Here is an 18,923-nt window from a genome sequence, read left to right on the forward strand (position 1 = left end):
AGTCAATATCAAACATATTGCATTAATTTTTCAATTTGAAGTGCATTTAATCTACATTTTGTTTTAGGAAAACGTATTTGTGTAACTAGAGCTTGAAGCATGTTACGTATGGTATCCTATAACTATTGATAATATTTCATAATTCATGTCCGTTTATATTGCTTGTTTCTGATATACTTCACAGAAGTTTCAAATATCACTATAGTATTTAAAATAAGTAATTTATGATTTCCATTCCCCAGCTGGCATTTTTCGCTTATGAAAATTGAAGTAATCAGATCATCTAACTAAACCATTAACATTGACTTCCTTGTATTTATTTCGCTGCTTCTTTTATGATTATATCAGCTAACTTTATCATTTGAATATTTGACATGAGTAAAAAAAAAACAAAAATCAAGTGATGACTTCTGTGATATCATGAAAACTCCGAAAAGTATATACATCGGTTATAACGACATCCTAATTTGCCTGCATTACATCAACATTCTCCAAAAACAAAGACTCATCGTCGAATCTACATACACTTATCAGGCGTATTATCTGATATATCTTGATCTAGAGCCGTGAACATAATATCAGATATGTCAACGTGTACGTGAGTTGTACCGAACCGTGTCAAAGTGTTCTGATGAAAGTACAAATTGTAAGTGTCGAATTCAAGAAGCCAGAACAAAAATATGTACATAAATTACAAAATACTAGAAAAAGAACGGAATACAGAAATCAGGAACATTTACCAAAAAAACCTTAAATTTCTATATTTATCTGAAGAAAATATTATTGAACCTGATTTTGTACAAATCTTTTAATACACTTCTTTTAAGTGGATACGACACAAATGTTAAAAATAATTACAATTGTTAACGTCATTATAGATTTATATAGTGCAACGTTCTGAAGATTATGCAGTTGTCATATTAAATGATAAATATTTTGCTGAAAGTTCATCCTATTTTGTAATGGGAACAATGAATGTTGCCATCAAAATTTTATCGTTCACTCGATATGTGAATGATTTATGCAAACATTCAGAGAATTGACATTAAAAAGATATTACACATTGTCTGCCGCAAAGAAATCTTATGATATTTTTTGATAATTTCAAATGTTTATAAAATCTTGATTATGTATAAATACTAAGGTTGTTTTTTTTATCAAAGGAATATATCACCATAGCTGTATATGGCAAAACCCTTAGGAATTTGGAGGCCTCAATGCTCTCTAACTTCGTACTTTATTTCGCCGTTTGAACTTTATTTATTTTAGCTACACTGATGAGTCTTTTGTAAACGAAACGCGTGTCTGACGCAAATACTATATTTCAGTCCTGGTATATGTGATAAGTTTATTTTCAACAACTTTGTCGATGCCACTGCTGGTGGAGATTGAATTGTTTGTCTTTTAGGGATAAAACACAAAAATGAGATGAATGTCTTTCATTATGTTAGTGCATGTCTGTTTTATTGTCATAGTATATTTGAGATATCGGAATACCTTTGTTAGTTATTCAGTATAACATGATAATTCAAATCGAGAAGCTATAGTATTTTTACAACATTTTATTTAAAAATGTATGTTGAATTATTAAATACTATTACTTGATCAAACTATGATTCCAAATTGATATTTCAACAAGGAAGTACTAGCAAAATTTAAATCAATTTGAATTATGAAAAGGTAAACATGATGCATACATACGAGAGGGCGTAATTAGAAGAGTCACCTAGACTGCGCAGCATAATTTTGGAAATTAAATTTTAGATTTTTCATTTATTCTGTATTTAAAAACATTTTAGAACGAGTAAACGTATGCTGTTGTCGATGCTCATATGGACAGTTCAGTTATAATTATGGTATTGATTACTTCAGTTATTTATCTCAAAAGTTCAGGTAAGATTATTTAGGTACTAAACTCGTTAAGTATCAGGTATATTTACTTTCATTCAAAAGTGGAGTTGGGCTTCCTTCAAAATTGTTTAACTGATACGATTTGCCTTTTCGCAACCATTGAATGATGTGGTTTTAAAAATGATGACGTCAGAAAAAGTAAGTAAAAAAATAATTGTGATTTCGCTGAATCTATGAGAACAGTTATTTTTTTCTATCAATGATCAGAATATTCTAGTTGTTTAAATATATTTACTACACTTACATGACGTAAGATTATTTTATGAGTTTTATAAACTCGTTTCGGTCAATATGTTGTGAAGTTTCCGTATGTATTTGTTTGTATTTTCGTCGTTTGTAATATTGTTATAGTGTAGTACAATTAATTTGTGACCATTGATATTCTTTAGTTATAATCTATCTGTTATTTCAAATATCACTGAAGCTTTTTTTTATTAAGTATAATTTGTTTTAAGTTTGACTGTCCCTTTTGGTACCTTTTGCCTTTACTTTAAGGATAAGTGCACTAAACAATCAATTTACTTATTTAAAATAATCAAATGGATTAACAATAAAACGTTGCTAGCACTACTAAATCACTACTTTGTGTCTTTTTATTGTCGAGATATACAAGTACCAAGCCACGTCCACTCTGTTTTTTTTTTTGTATCATGTATTTCTATTTGTATCTTTCTGATGAGTAAAGCCTTTTTCAACTGATTTTAATAGCTCGTTCTTATGTTGTACTGTTACAACACTGTCCCAGGTTGGATGAAGGGTTGGGATCCTGCTTATTACGTGTTAAACAGCGCCACATTCTGTATGTATGTGCCTATCTCATGACAGTAGCGTATAATTCAGTTGTTGTCGTTTGTTGATTTGTAACATATCCATTTGTTCATTTTTTGTACCTAAATAAGGCCGTCAGTTTTCTCGTTTAAGTTGGTTTACTATTGTCATTTCGAGGCCTTTTTTAACTGAATATGCGGTATTGGCTTTGTCCACTGTTGTTGAAGGTAGTTTGTTGACCTTTAGTTGTTAATGTTGGTGTCATTTGGTCTCTTGTGGTGAGTTATCTGTTTGGCAATCAAACCACATCTTCTTTTTTTTTAATTGAGGATAACAAATACATGAATAAAACAATGATACGTTTGTATAACTTTCGAAATAAAATCTACTAAGAACTAACCAAAAATGTTATTACTATCAATATTCTATTGAAATAATACCTCATCAATGTCGTAAATATATAATCTAAATTTATAACTTGAAACGAAAAGCCATGCCATTTCAAATATGTTATAAAGTATAGTATCTACACAACCTACAGTACAACCTGTATCGAGTCAGGAATTATACGGTGGTTATCCATGCGTTTGATGTGTATGAACTTTTCATTTTGCTATTTATCTGGATTGATTCCCATTGACTGGGATCTTTCCCTTTTGAATATTCCAAGGTGTTGTTTATTTTTGGGATTTTACTTGGGATATTTGAATATCAATGTAAAACATCTTGTAAAATTTCTGATTAAGAAAACGATACATATTACGGAGACATACTTATGTTACTTTCACAATGTTATAATGTTTGCCTCCCTGTCATAGTTAGAGCTGAAACAAATTTTAAATTATTTAACCCACAGTATATTTATATTTCATAATTCAATTTACCATGGATGGAATTATTTTTTAAACACCAACGACACATTTAAAATCTGAAACAAAAAACTATTTGATTTTCGCTATAACAGAGTTCATGAAATTAAAATACTTATATATTGCTTTCAACTAAACAACTTTTAGGCTCGGACATCATCAACTATTTGCTGACAGGAGAAATAGGATTACTAGAGCTGTTGTCAGAGTTTAGCTGATCTTCAACAGAGCAAATAAACCACATGAAAGAAATGTGTTATCTATTTTTATGCCCCACCTACGATAGTAGAGGAGCATTATGTTTTCTGGTCTGTGCGTCCGTTCGTCCGTTCGTTCGTTCGTCCGTCTGTCCCGCTTCAGGTTAAAGTTTTTGGTCGGGGTAGTTTTTGATGAAGTTGAAGTCCAATCGACTTCAAACTTGGTACACATGTTCCCTATGATATGATCTTTCTAATTTTAATGCCAAATTAGAGATTTTACCCCAATTTCACGGTCCACTGAACATAGAAAATGATAGTGCGAGTGGGGCATTCATGTACTGAGGACACATTCTTGGTAAAATGTAAATCAAACTTACTGGTTCTGTTTTATACCAATAAATGCACAACCTGATTTTATTTCTTATATCAATTCAAGAGTTTTTGTAAATAAAACAACTATTTGCTCGAGAACAAATGACCAACATGTTTACTTTAAGGTGCAGCATATCCTTGACTATGTTTTCTTCTAATTGTTTATTAGTGTATAGATCAAAGTTAATTCTCCATAATGAGAAAATCATTGTTTATCTACCTTATTTCATAAAAAATGGTCGTAGGTGTTGCTTTATTGCTTGCGTTCGTCGAACCGTCATGTCATACCAAATAAGATATCACTTATTGCAAAGGAAAATAAATCGGAAGTAGCAATTTTCTCAGAACATTATCACTTCTATACGTAAATAGTATTTTGCATTTCAACTAATTGTTTTAATAATCTGAGAGGTACAATATGAGTATTTCAGCTTTGAGTGTCGCTTACTTTTATTTATAATGGACAGAAAATTGATACAAGTCTCTACATATCTTGTGTATTTAAAGTAATACCAAACCTGTTAAGGAAATACACGGTTTTCAGTCACATTCCGTCGCACCATCACTCACATAAACGTTCGACAATGACGCCCGCAGTACCATATACCACATTACTTATCGTAATATATCGTCTTAACGCTATGGGAAGTTTTCACGTTTCAAGTACTGTAACTAAATGAAAATAAGAAAATCTTCATAATGACGAGAGTTGATGTTTGATACTCACATTGGTGATTTTGAAGTCCATAATACTTCAAGCCGTGAACAGTTTGCCTGGAAGAAGTGAATCTTAAACTATTTCATTTTCATAGATAATGATAGCAAATTATCAATGAACGGAAAAGAATTCCTCAATGTATATACTCCATGCACAGGGTCAACACGAAGAAGGTAAAAAAAAAAAACCAAATTGCGTGTATATTTATTATTTTCAAATGAAATTTATTTTATTTTGCAGACTGTGCAGTGGAAAAATCATGTTATAAATTAAATCTGTCATGGAAATCGATTTTTTTGTATTATTTACGTGATGATGATATTTTATGTGAAACCAAGTGTCAAGAAGCTAGTGCAAATTATGCATTTTATGGCACATCTGTAAGTTTATTTTTTAGTCTAGAATTCAAAATAAATACTATTAGTTAGAATAGCATTTTTAACAAACACGATAAACTAAAATTATAATAGGTTATGGAACTCATATATGTGAAGTTAGCAGCCGGTTCATTATTCGATATTCAAAATTTTGTTGAAAATCATTAAAAAAATTACTTAATACAATTAAAAGCATGATTTTCATGGTTAGAGGACTGATAAGATACGTAGGAAAGTTTTTTATGACCTCTTCATTAAGCTGTCGTAAATTCTCGTTGTTCTCGAATATAAACCCTTTTCTAACTTGCATATTGGTCTTTATGTAATATAGATTGTTGTCAATAAAAAAAACTTTAAAGATGTACTTTTATACATGATATTTTTTAAAACAAAAAGAACAATCAGTAACTCTAGAAAACTTTCAATAGAAATATTAATGGAAAGGCCCAAAAAATAAATATAAAGTGAAAACCTACATGAGACCGCTTGAATGAGGGTCAGTGTAAGTAAAAAGGTTGTATTCGACAATCTAAGCCCTCCGTAGATATCGAAGATGCCATTATTCTCGGAAACCCGTTCGATACAATCTTGATATATACAATGTCTATGAATTAGTCCAGTTTAATGTACATTGAAAGAACAGGGAGTCTGCTCGTCATTTAAGCGGTCTCAGGTAGGTGTTCGCTCTTTATTTTGAATATCCAACTGACACTTTGGGCCCTCCGTAAACATAGACGACAGGAAGTTTACCCAAATTCCTTTACGTATCGTTTATATCTACCTATTAACTAAATGTATGCTTAATATTAGACTGATTGAGAGATCAGGGGCTCTCATAATTGTCCTGTACCCTTTGTCCTGAAATTTTGAAAATTTTGAGCTGAAAAGCGACAATCTAAGCCATTCGATAGATGTCGAAGATGACATTATTCTCAGAAATCCTTTTGATACAATCTTTATATATACAGAGTCTATGAATCCGTTAAGTTTATGTACATTGAAGGAACAGGGGGGCGTCCGTCATTTAAGCGGTCTCATATAGGTTTACACTATATATTTCTGTTTTTTGGGCTTTCCATATTTATTTCTATTTATATTTCTAAATGTTTCAATAGTCATCTTTTTTTTTAAGAAATATAAGATAGAAAATAACATTTTTTGGTGTCGTTTTTTTTTCTTTATAAAAACCTATATATCATAAACACAAATATGCAACTTTCATAACACTAGATAAAATATCATCAATTTCAAATAGCACAAGTAGTACATCCTTAATATAAAACTACTTAATTAATTGTGCATTCGCATCCAACATGAATCTTGAATACAACTGTTACTACCCAAAATGTTATAGGCTAAAGAACGAACGCGTTTCTTGGATTTAAAACTAAGCATCACAATACGAATCCACCTTTTTTTTTTTTTTTTTTTAATTTCTTGTACCAAGTTAGGAAAATGGCAGTTTTTATTTTAGAGTTCCTGCCTGCTGTGTGTTGCATTGTCGATTTTTTGTTGTTGCACATCAGTGTTTCTGTTGTTTCGATGTCTTCCTCTTAAAGTTGATGTGTTTACTTCAGTTTGAGTTTGTAACCTAGATTTGTTTTATCTCAATCGATTTATGATTTTCAAACAGCGGTATACTACTGTTGGCATTTTTTAACGATATGAAATTGTACCCTAGGTTAAAGAATAATTAAATGCCAATTCATCTGGAAATGTAGTTATTTTGTTTTTTTTTAAATCTTGTCAAAAAATTCGAGAAAGGATGGTATTAGAAGAAAAACATTGAAAATAAATATGTATTTTCTACATATGGAAATACCTACATTTAGTCAGAAATATAAGAAATATTATTCGTGTGAGGCGCTTGAGCTTTTGATTTTGGCATTTGAAAAGAAACATTTGACTTAAATTGACCTTTTAGATAGCTATAAATAGTTTTGTTATCTTACTTTCAAAATTAAAGAAACCATAAAATTTGCTGTTTGTTAATGATTGTTTTATAGCATTGTTGTTCTAGTTAACAAGTGTTTTAATCAAGAATAAATGTGTTATAAAATAACATGATGTATTATGACTAGATCTTTTTTAACTTTCAAGATATCATCACACAAGAGTACAATTTTTATTTTGGAAGCCCATGAAGACCATAAGATAGCTGTGATTTAGAAATTCTGATTTCATTTTAAAAGAAGTTTTGATTCGAAATCTATCACTATGGATAGTTTGTGGTCGATATCACGAATACGGTGAACGTAATATTATACCTGTTTCCCAATTGACGACGGACATGTTCCAGTTTTCTTAACCACAATCGCGTCCTCTTCCACCAAAAATGACGTATCGATTTAGACACATACTTTACACTTGTAATAAATATTTTATAACACATGTCATTTACATGTTATGTTATGGTAATTTGTGTGATAATTGGATGTTTACTGTGAATTAAGCATGTATGACGACGAAATCTTGTTTCAAATTTTACTCGGTCGAAAATCACAGACAACATTTTACAAACATACACGAATCTGGTTAGTTTCTCTAAATGTGTCACGCACATATTGTCAAGTGTGTAGCAGAATATAATCTATAACTTTTGCTCCCATACTAACATTTTTTTTGTATTTTGGACGTTTATTTATATTCACTTATTGTATGTAAAAATAAGCATGAGTTTCAATGAAACAATTCCACATCCAAGTCACAATGTGTAAAAAAATAATTTAAGGGGATTTCACGATATGAATGAATTGAAGGTTACGATGACATTGTATTGATAGAGAAATTTGTTAATAGGAACTAATCATATTGGATTAGCCTATTAATTTGGACATTTAAACAATCAAACGACAGTTGTTTACCAATGTTCAAAAAGGTTTATGCGTCATAAATGTACTACTCAAATGTAGCAAAGCGTGGCTATTTTAGACACCCTGTGGTGGTAAATGTATAATTAATATATTTATTAAGGCAGCCTTTGCATACGTTGTAAGTTATTATCAAACATTTTCCAAAAACACGTGTATTATTTTAAAAATGGTTTGTAATATCATGAATATAGTAGGTCAAATGTGAAATTTTAACTAGGTATTGCATTAGTTCATTTTTTTACAGACATACATTTGCCATTGTCGAGAAGCAGAAACACATGGGCTTACCGAACAGAAGAAGGATAAATGCGAACAACCATGTGAATATAATACACAGGAATCGTGTGGAGGGGATTATTGGATACTTGGAGGGAGGCTAAAAGCAGGCAAGCAAAGTGCTCATGGTATTGTGTCAGAAATAAGTCATCTTACTTGTACAATATATAATGATGTACATTTCAAAAGTGAACGTTTGAATTGTCAAAATTAGGGATATTTTATCACACCGCGAAGTTTTGGCACTAGCTTAAAAAAAAAACACAACAAAACCGTTATACTCTGATTTTGAAGTTTAACAATAACAAATAAATTACCTTTAATTAACTCCTCTTTCACTGCTTAATTTGCTAAAACAAATCTTAATTTAATTAATGTCTAACAACACAAACATGGAGACATTAAAGAAAATTTAGAATGACTGCCACCACTAGTGACATTTTATTGTAGGTATTTTGACATTTTTGAACCCACAGATCAATTACAAAAACATCAACAGAATAAAAAATGAAGACGTTAAAACAAAAATTAGCAAAACAAATGTCAATCTTTTAACATACAGTAACATTTATTTGTTTTATTTTTTTATGTAAAAATTTGTATTTCTATAGAACAATCCAGCTTGACTTTCATGTTTAAATGAACAAATTGTCAACTAGAATAGTTATAAAATCCTCCAAACAGTAAACAACCAACCAATCATCTGACTAAATATCTCCCTCCCAAATGCGTATACAGAGATGTGAAGTCATTTTTTTGAATCTCCAACTGGATGCTAGCAGTCGGTTAGATATTCAAATTAAGTTGAAAATCATAAATAAAAAATATTTGAAATTATTAAAAGCAGGATACTCCTAGTTAAAAGGAGTGAAAAAAAGATGGAAATAGTTTCAATTGATGATCCCTTCGTAAATCTCTGTTAATAATGATTCAGGCAGCCGTAGATTTGTTTTCACTTAACCATGGGTTGGGCATTTATATTTGATTATTTTACCCTGAGAGTTAAATGAAAACAATTCTACGTCTACCATGAGTTATTTCGATTCTAATAGGACAAATTCGGTAATTTTGTTAACAGTGAAAACCCTATACATACGATATTGTTTTGGCTGTTCCGTTTTCTCCAATTTAAATAATATTAGTATTACTTTATAACTCAATTACATTTTTTTAATCGCATTTTTCACCTATATATTTTCTTCCAATGTAATTTTATTCGTTCTAAGGCGTACAAAAAACTTTAAATCTCCCGGTATTTACATCTGATTTTTTGTTTACGGAATAAAATTGATAATGGAAATGGGGAATGTGTCAAAGAGACAACAACCCGAACATAGAGCAAACAACAGCCGAAGGCCACCAATGGGAACATACTTGTGTGACGTCACCTTGTTTCGTTGCCATGTCAAGACAATGCCATAATTTCGCGGTATTTTCGTTTTATGATATTTTACCATGGAAAACAAATTGAAATGGACTTATTTGAATGTTTATTTTGCTGTAGAAAAGAGATAAATATATTGTATCTGAATCTTGGCCTACGTAAACTAGGGGTTTTAATGTCGAAAATTAGGAATATCTGGCAGTACAAATACATTGGTCCTTAAGCGGAACAGCCCTTTTTGTGTATTACTTCGTTTGCGCTAAAGGTAGATATATTGTGATTATACTGGTTGACGATAATAGACCGTCATATTAGAATTTCAAATACCAACCCTTATGTAAATCCCACACTTTTCTATATGAAATATAGACTTTTATTAATAAAACAACACAAATGATCAACTTTTATATAATTATGAGGTTTCTAAATTCATAAACAAGCGCTCAGTGTAGTAAAATTTAAAAATATAAATATAGATATTTATTGAAAGCCAAAATAGAATAATCAAATAGTCAAAACATAACGGATAACGCTTAACTGACGTAGAAACCCGAATGATAACTCAGTCTTGCTAATATTATACGAACAGCTAGTTTATATAGAGATACAAACGAGACCACAAGGACTTTGGAGAGGGGGATAGGAGGGGTCTTGATCCCGAAATCCCGGACTTAAAAAAACGAAATTCCGAGGTCCCGAATTTAAATAAAGCAAATCCCGACATCCCGAAATCCGAAAAAAAGGATTCCCGGATTCCGAAAGGGTCAATCCCGAAATCCCGAGCTTAAAAACACCCGATCCCGGAGTCTCGATAAAGGTCCTATCCCCTCTCTTTGGATAAACTGATTGTAAACGATGTTTACGGAGGGCTCAAAGTGCCACTTTGAAATTCAAATTATATAATGAAAACCTACCATAAAACGCTTGAATGACGACGAGAGACCCATGGTAATACAATGTCCATAAAAGTCTATGAACTTTAAACCAATAAATATAAACAGATGGTATCAAAATGATTTCCCAGAATACTGTCATCTACGATATCCAAAGAGGGCTTCAATTGTCTCTTTTCAGCTAAAAATTGTAAAAACAATAAGGCCAAAGGGCACAGACCGCTGTCTAGACCCCCTTGATCGCCAATTCCTCATAATATTAAAAACATGCCGAACGAAATTTGGGTAGACTTTCTGTCTTCTGTGTTCATGAAGGGCTCAAAGTGCTAGTTTGATATTCGAAATATATAATGAAAATCTACTGTAGACCGCTTAAATGACGATAAAAAAACCCTGGTATTTCAATGTCCATAAAATTCGATGGACCTCTTGACAACGTATATAAATAGATGGTGTCATAAAGATTTCCCAGTATAATGTCATTTTCGATATCTATGGGCTTTAATTGTCTATTTTGAGATATAAACTTAAAACAAAATCGTACAAAAGGGCACAGGGTGCTGTCTAGACCCCATTGATCGCATAATCTTATAATCGAGACCAAACGAAATTTGGGTAGACTTTCTGTCTTCTGTGTCCACGAAGGGCTCAAAGTCAAAGTGCCAGTTTGATATTCAAAATATAAAATGAAAACCTACTGTAGATCGCTTGAATGACGATTAAAAACCCTGGTATTTCAATGTCCATAAAATTCGACGAACCTCTTGACAACGTTCATAAATAGATGGTGTCAAACAGATTTCCCAGTATAATGTCATTTCCGATATCTTTGGGCTTAAATTGTCTATTTTGAGATACAAATTAAAAAAAAAATCAGAGTAAAAGGGCACAGGGCGCTGTCTAGACCCCTTGATCACCCAATGTTCATAATCTTATAATCGAGACCAAACGACATTTGGGTAGCCTTCTCGTCCTCTATGTTCACGGTGGGCTCAAAGTGCCAGTTTGATTTCAAAATATATAATGAAAACCTACTGGAAACCGCTTAAATGACGATAAAAAAACCTGGTATTTCAATGTCCATAAAATTCGATGGACCTTTTGACAATGTATATAAATAGATTGTATCACAAAGACTTCCCAGAATAATGTTATTTTCTGATTTCTATGGGCTTAAATTGTCTATTTTAAGATACAAATAGTAAACAAAATCAAGTTAAAAGGCACAACGAGCTGTCTGGACCCCTTACTCACGAGAAATCTTCGTTATATTATGATACTGCTTAAATAATGGGGCCTTAAACTTAAGTTTGTACCTACATATCAACTAACTGTCTGCATAATATTAGAAGATTGAGAGATCGGGAGTCACACCATTGCCCATAGCCTTTGATCTGAAATTTTGACAATTTTTTGCTGAAAAGTGACAACCTGAGCCCTCCGTAAATATCGAAGATGATACTATTCTTAGAAGTTCTTTTGATACCATCTTTATATATACAGAGTCTGTTATTTCGTTGAATTATATGGACGCTGAAAGAACAGGCGGGTCTCTCCGTCATTTAAAAAATTCTCTGAAACTGACATTATCAAGATGCCTGATTTCTTGAATGACAACATATTTAAATTGTTACTTTCTGAGACGTGTTTTTCAACAAACTGTCGCACTGAGAACATATTGTGCCCCTCTTCTTGCTGACTTATTTCTTTATCATTATGAGGCTGACTTCATACTGGAACTTCTTAGGAAAAAAGATAAGAAATTAGCAACATCCTTTAACTCTACTTTCCTCTATATAGATGATGTTCTCTCACTAAATATTTCAAACTTTGGTGACTGTGTTGAACGCATCTACCCATCGAACTAGAGATAAAGGATACACCAGATAAAGTTAAGTCTGCCTCATATCTTGACTAATATTGTACTTAAAGCGGGGAAATCACTATGTGATCCGTGTAAACTCATCGAACCTTTAAACAAACTTATTAGTAAGGATTATCGTACCAATATTGTAATTACAGTTAACTCTCGTTGTCTCGAACTCGGTTGACTCGAAATTTCGGATGAGTCGAAGTTTTCACGTGGTCCCGAACTTTATTCCATACAAAAGTATGTAATTCGACTCCTGATGAGTCGAAATTGGATGAGTCGAAATTTCGGTTGAGTCGAACTAAATTTACGGTCCCAAGGTTAACAAAAGCATTCAAAACTCATTTTTTTATCTCGAACTAATACACATAGGTCAAAACATGACCTCCGGGATTTAAATGGATTGAAGAGTTAATCTGACAATACACGTGTAATTAAATTTCCGGTCACTGACCACTGTATTGATTTATGACATGCTATTTCCATGAGTGTTTACCTGAGATTATCTTTTATAGAATTTTTATAAATAATTAGTGATACATTGTTAATGTTCATGAAAAAGTATTTAAATTGTTTACAAAACAATTAATTTGTGATTTACACTAATGAGCTTGGGTGTGTATAAAGTGAGGATTATGGCTTCCGTTGATGATCACCTAAAAACTACTCAAACGGCGTCTTTAATCTTGTTATATATTCTTTTGAAAAGAAAGAGTGAGATAAAACAAAATGAATAGAAATCAAAATTTTCTTAAATCTCTTGTATCCGAGAATAAACAATTTTGTCAGCTATAAGCGACCTGAATTACGAAACTGTCGATTGGAAATTACTCTCTTGGAAAAGCCATAGGATTGAAACAATTGAATAAGTAAAAATAAAAGTCATTATAATAATAAAAGACTGTGACATACAAATACATTGATCTGATACTAGAATATCGATCCCCTTGCCATATTCACCCGGATTTATTTTAGCTTTACCAAGCTAAGCAAGAGTTGTGTCCCTTAGATTTTCGAACTTCCGGTGTTCGTTTGAGTCGAACTACTTGTATCTCGAAATATTTCTCTGGTCCGGCTGACTTCGACATAACGAGAGTCGACTGTATATCTCTGAATATAGTTTATATTGGCACTAATATCGATTTTGTCATTAGCAAATTAAATCATAACTAAAATGAATCTTCTTTTGAGGCGGATGTATAGAGACACAGACACGTTAATTTTTATCACTATAGAAGTCTCCTCACTATCCTACGACCTGTCGATACATTTATTTTTGGCATTGTACAAGTCATGTCTTCTTTGACTGTTCATGACGTTAAAATACTAAATCCCTGGGATGTGTTTTAGTTGATTTTAGTCTCTGATGCATGCTTTTTTTTATTATTAATTGTTTTTGGCTTTTAACTAGCTGTCAGTAACTGCGAGTACTCTCAAATCGTATTTTCTTGTTAATTCGACCTGTTGATTCTGTTTATAATGCTTTTTGTTATTTTATATTTATATGGATCTTGTCTATGTACCAGCTTTGATTATTTGGATTTTTTTCTAAGTTTCACTTCTTCTTACTACATTTGTATAAACTTCAAGATTTACCTGTATTTTTTTTTAAAACCGGTTTTTTTCTAAAGTGAATATTTTCGAAGGGTTAAATATTTCGCAGTGGTGTCTTGACATGGCTTTGTTTGGACTTGGTTGTTTGCTTTTTGGTCTTGAATGTTTGTCCCTAATAATTTATTAACTGTGCATTTGCATTCAGATATCGCAGATCAAATTTATTCGTTCATAGTGTATTAATGTACGTTTTTTGGTTGAGGTAAGCCTGCTAATTGATATTTTATCGTGTGTTTTTCTATGTTGTGATGTTATGCTATTGTTTCAGAAAAAGGGAGAAGGTTTGGATCCATTAAAACGTTTAATCCCGCTGCAAATGTTTGCACCTGTCCTAAGTCAGGAATCGGATGTACAGTAGTTGTCGTTTGTTTATGTAATTTATACGTGTTTCTCGTTTCTCGTTTTTTATGCCCCACCTACGATAGTAGAGGGGCATTATGTTTTCTGGTCTGTGCGTCCGTTCGTCCATTCGTTCGTTCGTCCGTCTGTCCCGCTCCAGGTTAAAGTTGTTGGTCAAGGTAGTTTTTGATGAAGTTGAAGTCCAATCGACTTCACACTTAGTATACATGTTCCCTATGATATGATCTTTTTATTTAATTTTAATGCCAAATTAGAGGGTTTACCCCAATTTCACGGTCCACTGAACATAGAAAATGAAGGTGCGAGTGGGGCATTCGTGTACTGGGGACACATTCTTGTTTTATTTTATATAGATAAGACCGTTGGTTTTCCCGTTTGAATGGATTTACACTAGTAATATTGGGGCCCTTTATAGCTGGTTGTTCGGTGTGAGCCAATGCTCCGTGCTGAAGGCCGTACATTGACCGATAATACTAGTTTATTTTTTTTAAATTGTTATTTGGATGGAGAGTTGTCTCATTGGCACTCACACCACATCTTCCTATATCTATTATATCTAGAAATTGACAATTATGGTCGGTTGAAAACTACGACAAAAGAGATGATTTCAGTTTTTCAATTGTGAATTTTCCATTTCGAAGAAGCAACATTCCAGCAGCACCTGCATACGGTGTATATATCTCCAAATTAATACGATATTCCCGTGCTTGTATTTCCTATCACGATTTTCTTGATCGAGGGTTGCTGCTCACAAGGAAGCTATTAAACCAAGAGTTCCAAATGGTGAAGTTGAATTAGTCAGTTTTACGGACACCATTACAAGTTGGTTGACCGTTATGGAATAACCGTTCACAGATGATATCGGAAATGTTCCTAACGTTGTAATTACAATCCTCTCCCCTTTCATGAATGTGACCTACTTAATAAGAATATTTACCGGATTTGTAATAACATGAGCAACACGACGGGTGCCACATGTGGAGCATGATCTGCTTACCCTCCCGGAGCACCTGAGATCTCCCCTAGTTTTCGATGGGGTTCGTGTTGCTTAATTTTTAGTTGTCTATGTTGTGTAATGTGTACTATTGTTTTTCTGTTTGTCTTTTTTTATTTTTAGCCATTGATTGGTCAGTTTATTTTCTATTTATGAGTTTGACTGTCTCTCTGGTATCTTTCGTCCCTCTGTTAAGCGATATCCGGTAGGTTTACAATATACATTTCTTTTTTGGGGGCTTTTCATAAATATTTCTATCTATATTTTGAAATGTTTCTAGAGTGATCGGTTTTCGTTTTTGTTTTAAGAAATATAATTATGTAAAATTACAGTTTTTATGTCGTTTTATTGATTAAAATCCATATGACATAAAGACAAATATGCAACTTACATTATGGTTTATATTCGTACAGTACGAACAGGAGATGCACAGCAAAAGAGTTCCGTTTGTTTTAACAATCCTACCTTTACTAACCATTCCCGTTTGATCCGTGCCAATTGACAAATTATTTGTTATGAAACTTGCAAAGCCCAGTATGTTGTTTACCTTCTTCAATGTCAATGTGGCATGCAGAATGTTGGCGAGACAGAACAGCCTTTCAACATACGCACGCATTATCATCGAAGTGACCACACCTGCAAGCCCGAACTCAAATTAATCGTCATTTGAGATCACCTGGGCACGCAAAAGATGATAAAAAAAACTTACCATCACAAATATAGACCACAACGATGGTTTGTCAAGGGCCGAAAGACTGCTTGGAAAAGGTTTTCGATAAGAAAGCTAAGGACAGTTTCCCGAGAGAGCATTACTTATACTAGTTTAAATTACAGGATTCTTTTTATTTGGGAGTCACGTTCAATAATTTAACCTTAGTCAACATTTATTATCATTTTTCCAATTATTATTTAAATGCTATTTTTGGGATGTTTGAATACGCTTTTTGGTCTTTTGGAAAATGTTATTTGTGCTGTGTTTAGACCCTTCTACAACGAAATTTGTTTTACATGCACACGTATAAAAATTGCGGTTTTTATCAAACGCAATCATAGGTTTGAACGTAGTTTTCAATTTAGATTCGTTTATAATTTTTTGTTTGGGCTTGTATCATATTTTCCCTCCGGTTTGTATGATTCGTTCATCCTATATTGACTCTTAAAATTCAAGAGTTTATCTAAAAATGAGGGTACTTTTTATATGGCCTTCCAAATACCGTTTCGATCCCTAACATCACTGAAGAGACATTTATTGTCGAAATCCGGATCTGGTGTACTAAAAAAAATATTTAGTTTACATATAATATACATTGATGTTTTGTAGAATATGGAGAATGGAGTTCGTGGAATACATGGACATTCTGTGAGGTAAATTGCGTCAGAGAGGATACAACCAATGGTATCCAGAGGAGAAGGAGAAAATGTAATCATTCGAAATGTCTTGGTGTTGACATAGAGGAAAAACCGTGTTATAATCCTGGTATATGCAAAGGTACTTACACTACAATTGCTCGACGTACAATAAATTTAATTTTATCGTCGACTTTAAGATGACAATGTAATGTACGAAAAGCAACAATGGTAAAACAAAAATACCAAACTCAATGCTAGATTCGAAAAGGGGAAGTCCATAAAAACTAAAATAATCAACTTTCATAAACAAACGGAACAAGTTGGAAACAGCTGTTTGTTTTTGCATGGCGTAATTTTCAACTTGTTGACAGTTGTTTACATCGACCCGAAAGTATGAGCAGTTCAAACCGACATGAAAGGAGTTTGAGGCAATATTTATCGCATACATATCATACAACTGACTAAACATTCCAACAAACATACAATAATAAGTTCACAAATTTTATTCAGATTCCTCATTTTAAACGAATCATAGATATTCACGTATTTAAGTTTCAACTTTGTGGAAATTATGCGATCAACTAGTATGTCAGGGCATTTGAACATGTAGCGAGCTTTCCAATGTTACTTTTTGTTGGTTTCCTAATCCCAGTAGTTTAGTTACGATCGTTTGACATTGCGTGCACTCGTTAATTTTCATGGTATATCTTACCGAAATCCAAACATGGGTATTTTGTTTGATCAGCATAATTCCGTTGTATGTTTTCACTATATATCAATTGTTTAAGCTTATAATTTAGTGTGCTTTTTTTAAATATATGTTATTTTATAAATAATTAAAACAATAGACTATTGCAGGAAGATAACAATACTTGTATGTTGATATTTTAGGCATGAGACCAAAGAAGCTGTTATGTAAATGCCCAAAGAGGTTAATTAATACAAAGTGGCACTTCCTTGATGGAATGAATATAACAGATGTCGAAGTAAGAAAAATGGTTGTCGAAGACTTCAACAAGAATATTAAATCCGAAATCTCAGTTGACAAGAAAACGGTATCAAAGGAGGTACGAAAGAAAAACTCATCGGTGAATAAAAGAAAATCATCACAATTTATTGGAAGGGGCTGCATTGTTTTTCTCATTCTTCCAGTGGTTTTCTTGATCGCCATAGACATACTGAATTGCTGCATTCATTTTCAGTCACGCCTTAGAGACAGAAAACGGAACCGAATTGGCCCAACTTCTGACATCCAGGATTTGAGAGATAGCTCTAAGCCTTTGCAAGAAAATGCCAATATCACCGAAAGTTATTACGCCATCAGATGTGGCAACGATTTTCATCCTGACGAGGTGAAACTTGAAACGTATCAAAGAAGAAGAGACGACAATAACGAGGAAGACAGAGATAAGTGGTTGCAGTACATGTAATGCGTTATAACCAAGTCTAGACAAGGTGTTTGTTACTTTATAATATAATGTAAATTTTAAAATTCTGGACTTAGTATGTACATGTACATGTACTTAACCATACATTTTTATATATTATTTTTGTTTGCTGCCCCTTTTGTCCTTTTATTGAATATTTACATTTCAAAAAAGACATGCCTGATTATTTTTACTGTGTTTCCCTTAATTTTAGTTTGCTTTCTATATTTCAAGTTTCTATATTTCATCCATTTGTTGGTTTGTGATGCATTTACATGTATATTCTTTAGAAATCAACTCTATTTTGTTTTTCAAAATTAATATACATAATTGAATATGAATGGACAGTAGGGCATACTCATAAGGCTACAAGTACACCCTGTCGATATTGCTTACTCATATTCAGTCATTGCATAAGGTAATACGGTTCTGACGCTGATTATGACACCTTTACACTTTCTCAGTTGGATTATTAACAAGTTCTATATAGTTTTGTACTAGCTTTCATTCACTTCGATTACATGTGTATTGGTCTGGTGTAAAAAAATATGATTAATAGTTATTATCATTTATTATTATGACAATTTTTCTATAGCGCTAAATCTAAAACAATATTACTCAAAGCGCTTTACATCACATGTTAAACGAAATATACACACAGACAGTG

The 18,923-nt window shown here is 32.4% G+C and overlaps 1 protein-coding gene across 1 annotated transcript; it reads left to right on the top strand.

Annotated features, from left to right (window-relative positions):
• Nucleotides 1-1,713: 1,713 nt before the first annotated feature.
• On the top strand, nucleotides 1,714-18,558 carry LOC139495832 (uncharacterized). The gene is made up of 5 exons (XM_071284218.1): nucleotides 1,714-1,893; nucleotides 5,079-5,218; nucleotides 8,333-8,492; nucleotides 16,801-16,968; nucleotides 17,721-18,558. The coding sequence occupies exons 1-5, from the start codon at nucleotides 1,833-1,835 to the stop codon at nucleotides 18,257-18,259; spliced, it is 1,068 nt and encodes a 355-aa protein (XP_071140319.1). The 5' UTR covers nucleotides 1,714-1,832; the 3' UTR covers nucleotides 18,260-18,558.
• Nucleotides 18,559-18,923: the final 365 nt, after the last annotated feature.

This window comes from Mytilus edulis, chromosome 11 (assembly GCF_963676685.1).
Source record: "Mytilus edulis chromosome 11, xbMytEdul2.2, whole genome shotgun sequence".
NCBI classification, from domain to species: Eukaryota; Metazoa; Mollusca; class Bivalvia; order Mytilida; family Mytilidae; genus Mytilus; species Mytilus edulis.